Source organism: Malus sylvestris, chromosome 15 (genome assembly GCF_916048215.2).
Source record: "Malus sylvestris chromosome 15, drMalSylv7.2, whole genome shotgun sequence".
Classification (NCBI taxonomy): domain Eukaryota; kingdom Viridiplantae; phylum Streptophyta; class Magnoliopsida; order Rosales; family Rosaceae; genus Malus; species Malus sylvestris.
Window position 1 is genome coordinate 4,960,162 of NC_062274.1, and position 17,514 is coordinate 4,977,675.

The 17,514-nt window shown below is 42.9% G+C and overlaps 1 protein-coding gene and 1 pseudogene across 1 annotated transcript; one reads left to right on the forward strand and one right to left on the reverse strand.

The window, feature by feature from the left end:
* The first annotated feature begins 1,524 nt into the window (after positions 1-1,524).
* LOC126601185 (subtilisin-like protease SBT1.7) lies at positions 1,525-4,262 on the forward strand. Its single transcript, XM_050267862.1, has one exon. The coding sequence runs from the start codon at positions 1,687-1,689 to the stop codon at positions 4,000-4,002; it is 2,316 nt and encodes a 771-aa protein (XP_050123819.1). The 5' UTR covers positions 1,525-1,686; the 3' UTR covers positions 4,003-4,262.
* Positions 4,263-14,020: 9,758 nt separating this feature from the next.
* LOC126601308 (protein arginine N-methyltransferase 2-like) lies at positions 14,021-15,712 on the reverse strand (annotated as a pseudogene).
* Between the last annotated feature and the right edge of the window lie 1,802 nt (positions 15,713-17,514).

A 17,514-nucleotide genomic window follows, 5' to 3' on the forward strand; every position in this document is an offset into this window, starting at 1 on the left:
GAAAAAAAAGTATTGCTTGCTTTGACACGATATATCATTGTTGAACATTATTGTAACGATCTTACATCGGAAATATGGCAAAATAAAAGACAATCGATAAATTAATTGTCCTCACACCGTGTTGTTCTAGTAGGTGATTAAATACAAGTTAAAATAATAATGGTGTAATTAATAATAGACCATTGTTCTGATTATCTGAAAATCTTGACAATCGTTGCTAATCGCAACTTCAAATTGATTAACAAAGTTCACATTGCCATCGCATGTTGTCAATCATTTCGGCCAAATTTTACACTTCCAAACTTTCTGCTACGCACTAAACAACATAAGGACGAATCCGATCAGAGCTTCCACTCATGGATTATTGGTGGTAAGGTCCATTTTCCAGCTAATGGACTTAGGAGGAGGTGGTCCAATCAAGGATATAAACACACTACTTGCTTGTCTTTTACTTCCATGATTAAATTTTATATTAATAAATACCACAGTCTAAGTTAGGTTATTATGAAGTATGAACTAGTATTAGTGCATAATTCACACAAGATAAACTAGATTAATATACGCTATCTATCTCTACCACTACCATGCAATATGCATGGTCACATTAGACCACCAATATTATTTCATTTTCAATATGCTGATAATTGTTGACATTTACAAAAGAGAGGCTTACAAGTAATGCATCAATTATCGTTTTTAAGAGTTATTTTTTAGTGGCAATAGAGGCACCAACGTTATTATACTAAATATTAGTTACTAACTGATGTTTCATTTGTTTCACGATACCGGTGTACAATGAACCTTATCTATTCGTATCAAATGAAGGACGACAATGTCAGTTGGTTACTAAAATTTAGTGTACAATGTTGATATCTCTGGTTTTATTATCACTAGATAATCATCATCCTCAGCAGCCCACAATAGCCTAATTAATGTTAATGCTAATGTAAGTTGGATTTCCACTACAATTATCGGATGAAGGGATGATGATTACCATAATGTGGAAAGGGTTATCAGGATCAAAATTAGACGATAAATAACCAAAAAGGTGCTCGTAATGTATTGTCCAAGATTAATCATTCGAAAGCGCAATATACACCTAATTTGTTTGTAGGTCAATATCAGTTTTATGTGATGGCCAAAAAATCCATTTCACAATCCAAATTAAGAAGCAAAGTCGCTTGCAACCAGAATCAGAGAAACTTACATACGATCAAGACGCTAAAATAGTTGTATTACAAGTGTATCACAAGCTATGTATTTTAATTTGTCCTCGTACCATCCGATGATAGGCTTCAGATATTGCCAACTCAGCTCATCGTCCAATTACATGTCAAATTTTCTCATGCCTAAAAGTAACAGCACGGTGACAAATTTAGTGAAAAATATCCATTCATCTGAAAATGTCATTAGGTAGAGTAGGCGTATGCAGTACCTTACCCTCTGAGTTTGTTAAAAAAGAAGAGAACGCAATAACAAAAAAATAAAAAATACAAAATAAAATCTGATTTCATATGATTTTAATTTCCCACCATTAGTTTTCAAGTGGAGAATATTTAAATAGGGGAGAAGTATCAAACAGAATCTCTCAGTGCTACGTGAAAAGCACTTCCATTGGCACTGAAAAGCACCTCCTCTCTTCCCTGAAAACTCAGAAAATCTCAGAGCTTGTAGAAAACTGAGAAGATGAAGATATCCACTTTCATGCTTCTGCTAACAGTCATGCTTCTTGCTCTCTCTCACGTCTCCGCTATTGCGGAAGACGACGCGAGAGAGCAGCAGGTGAAAAAGACTTACATCATTCACATGGACAAGTCCGAAATGCCGGCAAGTTTTGAAGATGATCGTTTCCAATGGTATGATTCGTCTTTGAAATCCGTGTCGGATTCAGCCGACATGCTTTACGCTTACAAGACCATATTCCACGGCTTCGCCACCAGGCTAACCGCCGAGGAAGCTGGGCTGCTTGAGAAGCAGTCGGGAATTCTGTCCGTTCTGCCCGAAAGGAGGTACGAGCTGCATACAACACGGACGCCCGAGTTTCTTGGATTGGGAAAGAGTGAAGCCCTCTTACCAGCGACGGATAAAGCGAGTGATTTGATAGTCGGAGTGGTGGACACTGGCGTGTGGCCTGAGATCAAAAGCTACGATGACACAGGTCTCGCGGCGGTACCAAGTGGCTGGAAAGGGGTGTGTGAGGAGGGAACAAACTTCAACTCCTCGAGCTGCAACCGGAAACTCATTGGCGCGAGGTTTTTCTCAAAAGGGTATGAAGCTGCATTTGGACCAATCGATGTGAAAACAGAATCGAAATCACCACGAGATGACGATGGCCACGGAACTCACACCTCATCCACTGCAGCCGGCTCCGCAGTTTCAGGAGCTAGCCTCTTTGGTTATGCTTCGGGGACAGCGCGAGGGATGGCTCCACAAGCTCGAGTGGCCACATACAAGGCGTGCTGGCTTGGTGGGTGTTTCGGCTCTGATATCATAGCTGCAATGGAGAAGGCCATTGAAGACGGTGTCAATGTTTTATCTTTGTCTATCGGGGGACCACTAACTGATTATTACAAAGACACTGTTGCTATCGGAGCTTTCTCAGCCGTTGCACAGGGGATCCTTGTGTCGTGTTCAGCTGGTAATGGTGGGCCGGAAGCGGGGAGTTTGTCCAACGTTGCGCCTTGGATAACCACCGTCGGTGCTGGAACATTAGACAGGGATTTCCCGGCTTTTGTAAGCCTCGGAAGTGCAAAGAAATTCAGAGGTATATCGCTCTACGGGGGAACATCCTTATCTGGTGGATTACTTCCGCTTGTATATGCTCGCGATGCAAGTAACTCCTCCGATGGCGAGCTATGCGCTCCTGAAAGTTTGATTCCTGCAAAGGTTGCAGGGAAAATTGTGGTATGTGATCGAGGGGGAACGCCTAGGGCCCAAAAGAGTTTGGTGGTGAAACAGGCCGGTGGCTTAGGGATGATTTTGACGAACACTGATGATTACGGAGAAGAACTTGTTGCGGATGCATATCTACTGCCTGCAGCAGCAGTTGGTGCGATAGCTGGTGCTGCAATAAAAAGCTATATTGCCTCTGATTCTAATCCCACAGCCACAATTGCGCTTGGAGACGCGGAGTTAGGTGTGCAGCCCTCGCCTGTGGTGGCATCATTCAGCTCCAGAGGACCAAATCTATTCACTCCCGAAATACTGAAACCAGACCTAATAGCACCGGGAGTAAATATCCTTGCTGGGTGGACTGGTGCCGTTGGACCAACCGGACTGGATGAAGACAAGAGGAGGGTCGACTTCAACATCATTTCAGGTACTTCCATGTCATGCCCCCATGTGAGTGGTTTGGCCGCCCTTGTCAAGGCTGCTCATCCAGAATGGAGCCCTGCAGCCATCAAGTCTGCACTCATGACCACATCCTACATAGCATACAAAACTGGAGAAACCATCATAGATGTAGCAACTGGAAATCCTGCAACGCCTTTCGATTATGGTGCTGGGCATGTGGATCCGGTGGCAGCCCTCGACCCTGGCCTTGTTTATGATAATGCGGTCGAGGACTACTTCAGCTTCCTCTGCGCCTTGAATTATAGCTCAAGTCAGATCAAACTAACCACTCACAAAGACTTCACTTGTGATACAAGCAAGAAATACAGCCTCAGAGATTTTAATTACCCGTCTTTTGCTGTTCCTCTAGAAACATCTTCAGGCAAAGGGGGCGGGACAGGTGCATCAACAACTGTAAAATACACAAGGACACTGACCAATGTGGGTACCCCAGGAACATACGAGGTCTCGGTATCTTCACAGGCGCCATCAGTGAAGATTTCGGTCAAACCACAATCCCTGACTTTCAGTCAAGCATACGAGAAGAAAACATATACCGTTACTTTTGTTGCAGGTTCTTCGCCATCTGGTACAAACAGCTTTGCTCGGTTGGCATGGTCCGATGGGAAACACACAGTAGGTAGTCCAATTGCTTTCAGCTGGAACTAATTTAACAGCATTGAAGAACTGATCAAACTCAGATCAGGGGTTTTGAGGTTCCTGCAAGAAACCCAATCGTATATTTCTTTGTAATTATGTTGTGAAATAATCCTGTACCTCTCTTGTATCGTAGCAATCGGCGAATGTACCCGATTGATGTTTATTTTTTCAGTTGAAATTAAAAGGAGAAAGAATAACAGATGGAAAATTAATTGTACAGGAAACTGTATAAGGAATTGACATAAGGGCAATGAAAAGAATTACCAGTATGTGTTCATATATATGATATGTAACTAAAACTAGATGATCTAATCTTCCATTTTCTCACTTTTGGGCCCCTTTTTTCACCTTTTTTTTCCCCTAAAAGAAAGAACACCGGGGATCATATTGTAATCATCACACGTCGGGATGCAAATTCCGAACACGACAAGTTACACGACTCGAAACCTGCAAATGTGAATTGGACCACTTATCCACATCCATTCATGAATGGAGCATATTAGTTCAGTCCTGTCCAAGAAACATATCTGCAAATGTGAATCAAATCCCACTTCGACCTAGTTTGGGAGTGAGGTGCTTAAAAAAAAAACACCTATGAAAAAAAACTGTGGGGGTTTTAGGTGTTTGGTAAACTGAAAAAAAAGGGCTTATTTTGGAAGCTGCTGTGAGAATAAACTGAAATCAAAGGAAAAAGCTGAAGCTGCTATTTGTAGCTTTGGAAAACTGGCTTTTTTTTCAAAGCACACGGAGCTACCGTGCTTCTTTAATGAAAAGACTCACTATCAGACTACTTTTTTTTCCAAAAGTGTTTTTACAAAAAAGTTTATCAAACGCTCTGCTGATTTATTTTACAGCCGCTTATTCTCACAGTACAATCGCTTATTCTCACAACAAATTTTTTTCAAAGCACAGCAATACCAAACCAGCCATTCCACTGGTGGAGGGCAATGCCACCAATGTTGCCCAAAAGCCAAAACAGTTTCTCCACTCTCCCCCACCGTTCGGCTGCGTACTGTCAATTGCCCTTTTAAGTTTTCTGTCGTGGGGCCCGCGAGGCCAGTCCAAATGTAGGGAGCCACAGCAGTGATGCCGTTGGGCCGTTTGATACCCAATAAGCCCCAAAATTTTGAAATTAAAAAATTGAAAAACTAACATACGGAAATATTTTATTTTAAAATATCGAAAAAAAAGAGGAAAATTAAAAAAAAATTGAACACTTCGTTGTGCAAAAACAGATCCATCTTCTCACGTGAGTTTCATATGAAGGGGATCTCTGGCACTGTCAATTCTCATGTGCAGAACAAAGTAGAAAGATGATAACTGGAGAAAGAGTCCCATATTTACCAGAAACTCGGAAGCTCTCAGACTAGCAAAGATTGAGAAGATGAGAATGTCGGTTTTCATACTTCCCGTAGCACTTGCGCTTCTGCTTCTCTCTCACATCTCCGCAATCATAGAAGACGAGAGAGAGCAGCAAATGAAGAAGACATACATCATTCACAAGGACAAGTCCAATATGCCAGCAAGTTTTAAAGATGACCATTCCCAATGGTACTGCTCGTCTTTGAAGCTGGTGTCAAATTTGGCAGATATGCTTTACATATACACCAATTCAGGCAGCGGGGGAGCAGGTACCAATAAATACACGAGGACTCTAACCAATGTTGGTCCACCAGCAAGATACAAGGTCTCTGTGTTTATAGACCCAAAACTCGCAACGTCAGTGAAGACCTTGGTTGAACTAAAACCACTATGTTTCAGTCGAGCATATGAGAAGAAGACTTATACTGTGACTTTTGTTACCAGTGCCATGCCATCTGGTACAGACATATTTGCTCGCCTGGTATGCTCCGATGGGAAACACATAGTGAGTAGTCCCATTGCTATCAGCCGGTTTTAACTTTAGCAACATTCCTGAACCTAATTTACCTCCAGATCATGGGAGATGGCAGCTCCTCTGCTGAATCTTAGTCGCTGATACAGTGCTTATAAATGTACTGTGTTGTGAAATAAAAATCTGTGGTTTTTTTTCAGTTTTATATTTTTGTCCTTGTTATCACTCAGAACACATCAATTTAGTGTTTTCTGGAGATAAATATTGAGAATTATACTGAATTAGCAGTTTAAAAGTGACATACGGAACAACAACAACAACAACAACAAAGCCTTTTCCCACTAAGTGGGGTCGGCTATATGAATCCTAGAACGTCATTGCGCTCGGTTTTGTGTCATGTCCTCCGTTAGATCCAAGTACTCAAGTCTTTTCTTAGGGTCTCTTCCAAAGTTTTCCTAGGTCTTCCTCTACCCCTTCGGCCCTGAACCTCTGTCCCGTAGTCACATTTTCGAACCGGAGCGTCAGTAGGCCTTCTTTGCACATGTCCAAACCACCGGAACCGATTTGCTCTCATATTTCCTTCAATTTTGGCTACTCCTACTTTACCTCGGATAACCTCATTCCCAATCTTATCCTTTCTCGTGTGCCCATACATCCCACGAAGCATCCTCATCTCCGCTACACCCATGTTGTGTACGTTGATGCTTCACCGCCCAACATTCTGTGCCATACAACATCGCTGGCCTTATTGCCGTCCTATAAAATTTTCCCTTGAGCTTCAGTGGCCTACGACGGTCACACAACACGCCGGATGCACTCTTACACTTCATCCATCCAGCTTGTATTCTATGGTTGAGATCTCCATCTAATTCTCCGTTCTCTTGCAAGATAGATCCTAGGTAGCGAAAACGGTCACTTTTTGTGATCTTCGCTAGATTGCTCCGGTCCTTAATGTGGATAAGTATATAAATGGATAGAGATAGGAAAGCAAACACAAGATGTACGTGGTTCACCCAGATTGGCTACGTCCACGGAATAGAAGAGTTCTCATTAATTGTGAAGGGTTTACACAAAAGCAAACACAAGATGTACGTGGTTCACCCAGATTGGCTACGTCCACGGAATAGAGGAGTTCTCATTAATTGTGAAGGGTTTACACAAGTACATAGGTTCAAGCTCTCCTTTAGTGAGTACAAGTGAATGATTTAGTACAAATGACATTAGGAAATATTGTGGGAGAATGATCTCGTAGCCACGAAACTTCTAAGTACCGGAGTGTGGTATCGTCTTGACTTGCCTTATCTGTCTCATAGGTAGATGTGGCATCTTCTCTGGAAGTACTCTTCCTCCATCCAGGGGTGGTATCTGTAACTGGTGGAGATGCACAAGGTAATGTATCAATTTCACTTGAAGCTTACTTGTAGTTTCATGCTTGGTCAAGCGCGATACAAACCATGTAGTAGGAGTCCCCCAAGTCGCCGAGCTAGGGGATCTGCTGAAAGAGGTGACAGACAAGGTAAGCAATCAGAGCTCCGGCTGATTGTTCACATTCTCCCTATCTTGCAGGCAGCATGAAGGATAAAGAGAAGAAAAATGAGGAGAGATGATATGGGATACTTTTGCTTTTGAAGAAGTAACTTTCCACAGGCTTATTCTTGAACTGGGCTGGATGGTTTTCTGGTTTCCTCCAGAGTATAAGGCCGACTGAAGAATTTGAGGGTCAAAACAAGTCCATCAAATCTAGAGTACGTTCGACCCTGCTGATATGGGATACTTTTGCTTTTGACAGAGTAGTGGATGTATCGGCACGTGTGCTGTTACGCTTGTCTCCACATGCTTCCTTGTATCCTTCTCACTTGCCCTATCTGTTCCTCAGGCAGATGTGGTATCTTCCCTGGAAGCATAAGATGTTGAAGATGAGTACTCGAGAGCAATGCCAGGTAAGTAATCAGGTAAGGGGTTCCACGCAGTCAGTTCCTGGCTGGAAGCTTGATTCCAAGTGCTGACTGATTGCTCTCTTTCTCCTTGTCTTGCAGGTAAGAACAAGGCCAAAGGAAAAGACAGGGAAAAAGCATGATATGGGATACTCTTGCTTTTAACCCTGATGATATGAGATATTCTTGCTCTAGTATAGCTTGTTTACAGAGGTATTATCGGGGGGAAAGAAAACTGAATATTTCGAAAGGCTTCGTTGGGAGTGCCCTCTCAGATAAGAGAAAGGGTTGAGCATTTTTGCAGGTCTGCCTGTCCGTTAGGGATGGAGGTCGACATATATAGGAGTCTCCCTAACATCAAGTAATAATGCTATTCCTTTACCCTGCTTGGTTATAGCACGGTAGTGGGAGCTGCCAGCTTCACATGTTTTAACTCTGTCAGAGCACTTTGAAAAAGTGGTCTGTGGTATCTGGAAAGCTGATGTTGCGTGTGAAGATTACAGACAAGCTTTATCTAAGGAGATCCAGCTCTTGAAGTTGGGAAAGTGGTGCCTCTTCGATTTTCGAACAAGCAATCCTGTCGGGGATCTGGCTCTCGAGATTCGGAGAACGATGCCTCTTCGATTTTTGAGAAAGCAATCCTGCTGGGGGTCTGGCTCTCGAGATTCGGAGAGTGGTGTCTCTTCGATTTTTGAGAAAGTAATCATGTTGGGAGTCTGGCTCTTGAGATTCGGAGGGCGGTGCCTCTTCGATTTTGGAGCAAGCAATCTTGTTGGGGGTGTTTTCTCGAATGTGAGTAAAGGTTGGGCGTGTTTGCTAGTCTACCTTGCCACGAAGCAGAGGTTGACACACAGGGACTTTCCAATTATCCAGCAGTGGTACTATTCCTTTACCCTCTCTTCGATTTTTGAGAAAGTAATCATGTTGGGAGTCTAGCTCTCGAGATTCGGAGGGCGGTGCCTCTTCGATTTTGGAGCAAGCAATCTTGTTGGGAGTGTTTTCTCGAATGTGAGTAAAGGTTGGGCATGTTTGCTAGTCTACCTTGCCACGAAGCACAAATGTTGACACACAGGGACTTTCCAATTATCCAGCAGTGGTACTGTTCCTTTACCCTCTCTTCGATTTTTGAGAAAGTAATCATGTTGGGAGTCTGGCTCTCGAGATTCGGAGGGCGGTGCCTCTTCGATTTTGGAGCAAGCAATCTTGTTGGGAGTGTTTTCTCGAATGTGAGTACAGGTTGGGCATGTTTGCTAGTCTACCTTGCCACGAAGCACAGAGGTTGACACACCGGGACTTTCCAATTATCCAGCAGTGGTACTGTTCCTTTACCATTGTGGGTAATAATATGGTAGCTAGACCTTCAAAATTTATGTGTTTAAACTTTGTTAGTGTTGTTTCTTTGTAATTCTTTTACCCTTCTTGGTCAGAGCGATGTAGTGGGAGCTGCAAGCTTCACGTGTCTCAACTTTGTCAGAGAACTTTGGCAAAGTTATCTGTGGTACCCATGAGCTACTGTTGCGTGTGGGAAGTGGGTGATTGAACAGTGCGATTCATGTGCTTTCTACTTCGTCAGAAATCTTCGACAGAATGCCCATAATTTCCGCAAAGCTGAGTGTGCGTGTGACAGGTGCTGACAAGGCTGGGAAAGTAGGTGCCTCTTCGATTTCTGAGATCGGCCCTCGTGGTCTCTGAGCAGCCCAGCTTTTGAGAAAGCAAGCCTCTTCGATTTCTGAGATCGGCCTTCGTGGTCTTTGAGCAGCCCAGCTTTTGAGAAAGCAAACGCCTCTTCGATTTCTGAGATCGACCCTCGTGGTCTCTGAGTAGCCCAGCTTTTGAGAAAGCAAACGCCTCTTCGATTTCTGAGCAAGCGCCTCTTCGATTTCTGAAGCTTCGTCGAGTGCAGATTTTTATAGGGGCTGACATTAAGTTCCAAAGCACACTTGAATATCCACCAGTAGAAGCTCCATTCTTGCACTTCTAAGATCTTGATTTGTCCGACCTCTTCTCTCTTCAACACCTTTGAAAATGTCTGGCCCCTCCGACCGTCGTTTTGACTTGAACCTTGTTGAAGAGGCAGCCCCGCCTTCTCCAGACAACATATGGCGCCCATCCTTCGTCTCCCCTACTGGTCCTCTTACCGTTGGGGATTCCGTGATGAAGAATGATATGACCGCTGCGGTAGTGGCCAGGAACCTTCTCACTCCCAAAGATAACAGACTACTTTCCAAACGGTCTGATGAGTTGGCTGTTAAGGATTCTCTGGCTCTCAGTGTTCAATGTGCAGGTTCTGTGTCTAATATGGCCCAACGCCTATTTGCTCGAACCCGCCAAGTTGAATCATTGGCGGCTGAAGTGATGAGTCTCAAACAGGAGATTAGAGGGCTCAAGCATGAGAATAAACAGTTGCACCGGCTCGCACATGACTATGCTACAAACATGAAGAGGAAGCTTGACCAGATGAAAGAATCTGATGGTCAGGTTTTACTTGATCATCAGAGATTTGTGGGTTTGTTCCAAAGGCATTTATTGCCTTCGTCTTCTAGGGCTGTACCGCGTAATGAAGCTCCAAATGATCAACCTCTGATGCCTCCTCATTCTAGGGTTTTGTCCAGTACTGAGGCTCCGAATGATCCCCCTCCGGTGCCTTCTCTTTCTGGGGCTCTACCGACTGCTGAGACTTCTCCTAAGCAACCTTTGTGAAGGCTCCCTCTTGTTTGTTTAATTTGACTCCAGTATATGTACATATTTGTAACTTATCGGGGATATCAATAAATAAGCTTTCCTTCATTTCAACGTATTGTGTTAAATACACCAAAGCCTTCTTCGCTAAGTTCTTTGAATTTTCTTTTGTTGAAGCTTGTATGTTGAAGCTTTGTGAGTGGAGCATATAGGTTGAGGTAGTGTTCCCTTAATTTCCCGAATGAGGAAAACTTCTCGGTTGGAGACTTGGAAAATCCAAGTCACTGAGTGGGATCGGCTATATGAATCTTAGAACGCCATTGTGTTCTGTCCTGTGTCATGTCCTCCGTTAGATCCAAGTACTCTAAGTCTTTTCTTAGGGTCTCTTCCAAAGTTTTCCTAGGTTTTCCTCTGCCCCTTCGGCCCTGAACCTCTGTCCCATAGTCGCATCTTCTAATCGGAGCGTCAGTAGGCCTTCTTTGCACATGTCCAAACCACCGTAACCGATTTTCTCTCATCTTTCCTTCAATTTCGACTACTCCTACTTTACCCCGGATATCCTCATTCCTAATCTTATCCTTTCTCGTGTGCCCACACATCCAACGAAGCATCCTCATCTCCGCTACACCCATTTTGTGTACGTGTTGATGCTTCACCGCCCAACATTTTGTGCCATACAGCATCGCCGGCCTTATTGCCGTCCTATAAAATTTTCCATTGAGCTTCAGTGGCATACGGCGGTCACACAACACGCCGGATGCACTCTTCCACTTCATCCATCCAGCTTGTATTCTATGGTTGAGATCTCCATCTAATTCTCCGTTCTTTTGCAAGATAGATCCTAGGTAACGAAAACGGTCGCTCTTTGGTATTTCTTGATCTCCGATCCTCACCCCTAACTCGTTTTGGCCTCCATTTGCACTGAACTTGCACTCCATATATTCTGTCTTTGATCGGCTTAGGCGAAGACCTTTAGATTCCAACACTTCTCTCCAAAGGTTAAGCTTTGCATTTACCCCTTCCTGAGTTTCATCTATCAACACTATATCGTCTGCGAAAAGCATACACCAAGGAATATCACCTTGAATATGTCCTGTTAACTCATCCATTACCAACGCAAAAAGGTAAGGACTTAAGGATGAGCCTTGATGTAATCCTACAGTTATGGGAAAGCTTTCGGTTTGTCCTTCATGAGTTCTTACGACAGTCTTTGCTCCTTCATACATATCCTGTATAGCTTGGATATATGCTACTCGTACTCCTTTCTTCTCTAAAATCCTCCAAAGAATGTCTCTTGGGACCCTATCATACGCTTTTTCCAAATCTATAAAGACCATGTGTAAATCCTTTTTCCCATCTCTATATCTTTCCATCAATCTTCGTAAGAGATAGATTGCCTCCATAGTTGAGCGCCCTGGCATGAACCCGAATTGGTTGTCCGAAACCCGTGTCTCTTGCCTCAATCTATGCTCAATGACTCTCTTCCAGAGCTTCATTGTATGACTCATTAGCTTAATACCCCTATAGTTCATGCAATTTTGTACATCGCCCTTATTCTTGTAGATAGGCACCAAAGTGCTCTTTCGCCACTCATTCGGCATCTTCTTCGTTTTCAAAATCCTATTGAAAAGGTTAGTGAGCCATGTTATACCTGTCTCTCCCAAAACTTTCCACACTTCGATTGGTATATCGTCTGGGCCTACTGCTTTTCTATGCTTCATCTTCTTCAAAGCTACACCCACTTCTTCCTTCCGGATTCTACGATAAAAAGAGTAGTTTCTACACTCTTCTGAGTTACTCAACTCCCCTAAAGAAGCACTCCTTTCATGTCCTTCATTGAAAAGATTATGAAAATAACATTTCCATCTGTCTTTAACCGCGTTCTCTGTAGCAAGAACCTTTCCATCCTCATCCTTGATGCACCTCACTTGGTTTAGGTCCATTGTCTTCTTGTCCCTTGCTCTAGCTAGTTTATAGATATCCAACTCTCCTTCTTTGGTATCTAGTCGCTTATACATATCGTCATAAGCCGCTAACTTAGCTTCTCTCACAGCTTTCTTCGCCTCTTGCTTCGTTTTTCTATACCTTTCACCATTTTCATCGGTCCTATCCTTGTATAAGGCTTTACAACATTCCTTCTTAGCCTTCACCTTTGCTTGTACCTCCTCATTCCACCACCAAGATTCCTTTTGGTGTGGGGCAAAGCCCTTGGACTCTCCTAATACCTCTTTTGCTACTTTTCGGATACAACTAGCCATGGAATCCCACATTTGGTTAGCTTCCCCCTCTCTATCCCACACACACTGGGTGATTACTTTCTCTTTGAAAATGGCTTGTTTTTCTTCTTTTAGATTCCACCATCTAGTCCTTGGGCACTTCCAAGTCTTGTTCTTTTTTCTCACTCTTTTGATATGTACATCCATCACCAACAAGCGATGTTGATTAGCCACGCTCTCTCCTGGTATAACTTTGCAATCCTTACAAGTTATACGATCCCCTTTCCTCATTAGAAGAAAATCTATTTGTGTTTTTGACGACCCACTCTTGTAGGTGATCACATGTTCTTCTCTCTTCTTAAAGAAGGTGTTGGCTAAGAAGAGATCATATGCCATTGCAAAATCCAAGATAGCTTCCCCATCCTCGTTTCTCTCCCCAAAACCATGGCCACCATGAAAACCTCCATAGTTGCCTGTCTCTCTGCCCACGTGTCCATTTAAATCTCCTCCTATAAATAACTTCTCCGTCTGAGCAATTCCTTGCACCAAGTCTCCAAGGTCTTCCCAAAATTTCTCCTTCGAACTCGTATCCAACCCTACTTGAGGTGCGTACGCACTAATCACATTGATAAGTTCTTGTCCTATTACAATCTTGATTGCCATGATTCTATCTCCTACCCTCTTGACATCTACAACATCTTGTGTTAAGGTCTTGTCCACGATGATGCCAACACCGTTTCTCGTTCTATTTGTGCCCGAATACCATAGTTTAAACCCTGAGTTTTCTAGATCCTTTGCCTTACTACCAACCCACTTAGTTTCTTATAGGCACATAATATTTATCATTCTCCTTACCATAACTTCTACTACTTCCATAGATTTTCCCGTCAAGGTTCCTATATTCCACGTTCCTAAACGCATTTTGCTCTCTTGAACTCTACCTTTCTGTCCTAGCTTCTTCACCCTTCCCCGTCTAATAGGATCAAAGTACTTCTTTTATGTGTCCCGTGTAAAGTTGATAGGAGCATATGCTCCCAAACAACTTTGAGTGGAGTCGTTCGAAAAGAAGTTTCTATAGCCCCCTTGCTCATTTAACACTGCATCCGGGTGCCGATGGAGATACAGCGACCCTTGCTCACTTATCACTGTGCTCAGGCCACACAGCGCGCCACTTACGGGTGACGCCCTAGCTTTAGCGCGATTTCGTTCTGGATTCATTTTCATAAGGATTCGACGTGATCATGGAGTGCCGGCTGTCGACTACCTGACGCCCTCCCCCTCCTCCTTTATCCGGGCTTGGGACCGGTAATGTAAGATAAACTTACACGGCGGAGAAAAACAACAACAAAAGTGACATACGGAAATTTAAAAAAAATCATCATATAACTAGAAATTCAAGGAGCTGTCTCCAATGCAATCATCATGAAATCAATCACAATGAAACAACTTGAAGTTACAATAACGAAAAAGCTAAAATATAAACTAAAACAAAGTCCAACTATCATTCCGTATCCTCTACAGACTGTCAAACTGGGAGGTAATAAGTATCGAGCTGCCAATACTTTTGTTTGACACCTTCCCAAACTTGTTCTCCTAAACAATCCTTAACAGGCAATGGAATGAACTGTGTAGAATAACCCAAATTCTGAAGCTCTAGTGAAACCAAGTGACAGCAAACGACATGGAAGAACGCATTACCTCCGCAAGGGCCATTGAAGAACGAATAGATCCCGCTTGGCTTCAATAACTTGGGAAGATGCTGGTGGAACTCTCTCAAGTCTTCCTAGTACTCTCCGTAGGTGTCAAAGAAAATCCCTGCACAAATGAACCCAACAGTTCATAAATTCACACAAATTGAAGCTTAAATAGCCAAGTGAATTAGCTCATTTCTTCTTCAGCCACCATCATAAGATTTAAGCTGAGGTAGCACATCCTGCCATCGACCGAATATTATGTTCACATTATCCTTCTGCGCCCAACCGGTTTGAATCATACGCTGATGAACCTCCGGGTGAGCCTCAACGATGGTTTGGTATGTGAAGCCGGGGAGTATTTCTGAGTGGCTGTATCCACAAGCCCCATTCCGAATCCAATATTCAACACATGGCCACCTCCGGAACAAACCGCTTTCGCGTGTGCCTCCATTAACGGATGCTCCCAGGCCATCATCACCGCCTTACAATTCGAGTCCATCAGCTTATCCTCACTAAAGCTCACTCTGTCTTCCAAATAATCGCCATCGCTATCCCCGTCCTTCTTCTCCCTCCTCGCAATCGTTCCGAGTACCAATTCAGCTTGAATGCCTAATATTCAACTCACATTAGACTTGTAAACGGGTCGTTTACTGGGTTTACGCGCCTTCACCCAAATGCTCTCACTGTACAGTGTTGGTCAAAACCCTGGTCAACGTTCATAAGGCAGCATTTGTGCCTTTCTCATCCAACAAAATTTGAACTTCCAATTTTAACCCTCAAAACTTCAAAATGAGAGATTTTTAAGTATGCTCGGAACACAGAACAATGGACCACATATAATTACACAAGTGATTAAACAAAAAAAATTTCAAGTGTCCCACAATTTGTATAATTAATTGTGGTGTACCGAACCATCTTTTAAACATATTGAAAAATCTAGAGTAAATTACATAGTAGCCCCTCAGGTTTGAGGTCAATTACAACCCCATACAACAACTTTAAAACATTTCACTTTCATACATCCAGTACCATTTTATTTCAAAATAACACATACGTTAAATTTTCCATCCACTAGTCTGTTAAATGCTGACGTGGTTGCCACATTTGTGCTGATGTGGCTGCCACGTGGTAAAAAAAATAATTTTTTATTAATTAAAAATATTATAATATAACCCTATTAAAAAAATTAAAAAAAAAAAAAAAACCCTCAACCTTCTTCTTCCCCGCTCCCATATTCCCCCAACCTATACCCCACCGAAACCCCATCTCCTTCATCTTCCCAATCCGTCCTCCCTCCCTATAACCCAAATCCAAAACCACTCCCACCCATCCTCCACCTCCTTCGCGCACCCATCTTCCCATCTCCCCCACCCCCACCCAAGCCCAACCTGCAACCCAGAAAGAAAAAAGAGAGAAAATAAAAAACCCCCCATCTTCATCTTCCCTGCAACGCACCCCCTTTCTCCTCCTTCTCGTCTTCCCCAAACCCACCGTGCACCCATCCTCCACCTCCTCCTCCGCACCCAGTATCTGCAACCCAGAAAAGAAAAGGTGAAAAAAAAACCCATCTCGTCGGAGAGGGGGATTTAACGAGAGTGGGTCGTCGGGGGGGGGGGGGGTTGGGATTTGACGGGAGTGGGTCGTCGGGGGAAGGGGGATTTAACGGGAGTGGGTCGTCGGGGGGGGGGGGGGTTGGGATTTGACGGGAGTGGGTCGTCGGGGGAAGGGGGATTTAACGGAAGTGGGTCGTCAGGGGAAGGAGGATTTAACGGGAGTGGGTCGTCGGGGGGGGGGTGGGATTTGAAGGGAGTGGGTCGTCGGGGGAAGGGGGATTTAACGGGAGTGGGTCGTCGGGGGGAAGGGGGATTTGACGGGAATGGTTCGTTGGGGGGTGGGGGGGGGGAGGAGGTTGCTGCGCTGGGTTTCTGGGGGGATTAATGGGGAGGTGGGTTTGGGATTAATTGGTTTCTGGTTTTGGGGGTTGCGGGTAAAGCTTTCAGGTTATTTATTTATTTATTTATTTTTTATATTTAAAAGATTAGATTTAAAAAAAAAATTAAAAAATTATTTTTTGTCACGTGGCAGCCACGTCAGCATTTAACAGACTAATGGATGAAAAATCTAACGGAGGTGTTATTTTGAAATAAAATGGTACTGGATGTATGAAAGTGAAATGTTTTAAAGTTGTTGTATGTGATTGTAATTGACCTCAAACCTGAGGGGCTACTATGTAATTTACTAAAAAATCTATCATTCAAAAAGACTATTGGCTAAAAATAGATAAAAAAAATTTAAATATCAATATTCAAGTGGGCACTCCACTTATCATAAATAAATAAAGAAACACAAAAAATAAAAAAAAATAAAAAAAATCGTCTCTTGTTTAATTCAGCAGTTGGAAGCTACAATTGGAAACTACAATTTTGCTGGGTAGAGAGAGCATCAATGGGGGTGGAAAACAAGTGGACCGTTAATAAATGTTGGGTGAAAATATAAGCATACTCTAAATGTAGAAGAAGAAGAAGCTACAAAGGCGGGCAGCAAACACTACACATTACAAACAACATTCCCTCCAACGAAAGATCAAAAATAAGATATGGATGTTCTTCAAACCAAGTACAATTATGGCCAAAATGAAGAGCACAGTAAGCTAGGCGGCAGGCAACCTCATTTACTTGACAATGCACGTGGGTACAAGGCGGAGCAGATGTTTCATACTTTAACTGTGAAGGTTTCGTTATGTTGAAGCGCATGACAAGTTGACACACGCTAATACCATTAAGTTCTATTTTAGAAATGCCACCCTGATTATTTTGTTCATCTATTATGTTTGGTTTATTCAATAAAAAATCATAAATAAACAAAAGTGTGCATTAAGAGAAAATTAATATACGAAAATCACTTCTTATCTATTTACACTGACATTAAGTTTGTAGTATACAAATTCAACTCACATTCAATTAGACATTAGGCTTAAGCGAAGCAATTTGTACAACTAGTAAAACAAAAACAACGTTAAGACTAATCACCTATATAGCATGTAAAGTATCGTATACATTGATACGTGTAAAATTCTCAATGCATTAATGGTCATAAATTAGAACCAGCCTACTCAAACACGGACAACTCATTGTTGTTTTTTAAGTAGAAAAGAATGAACTCAA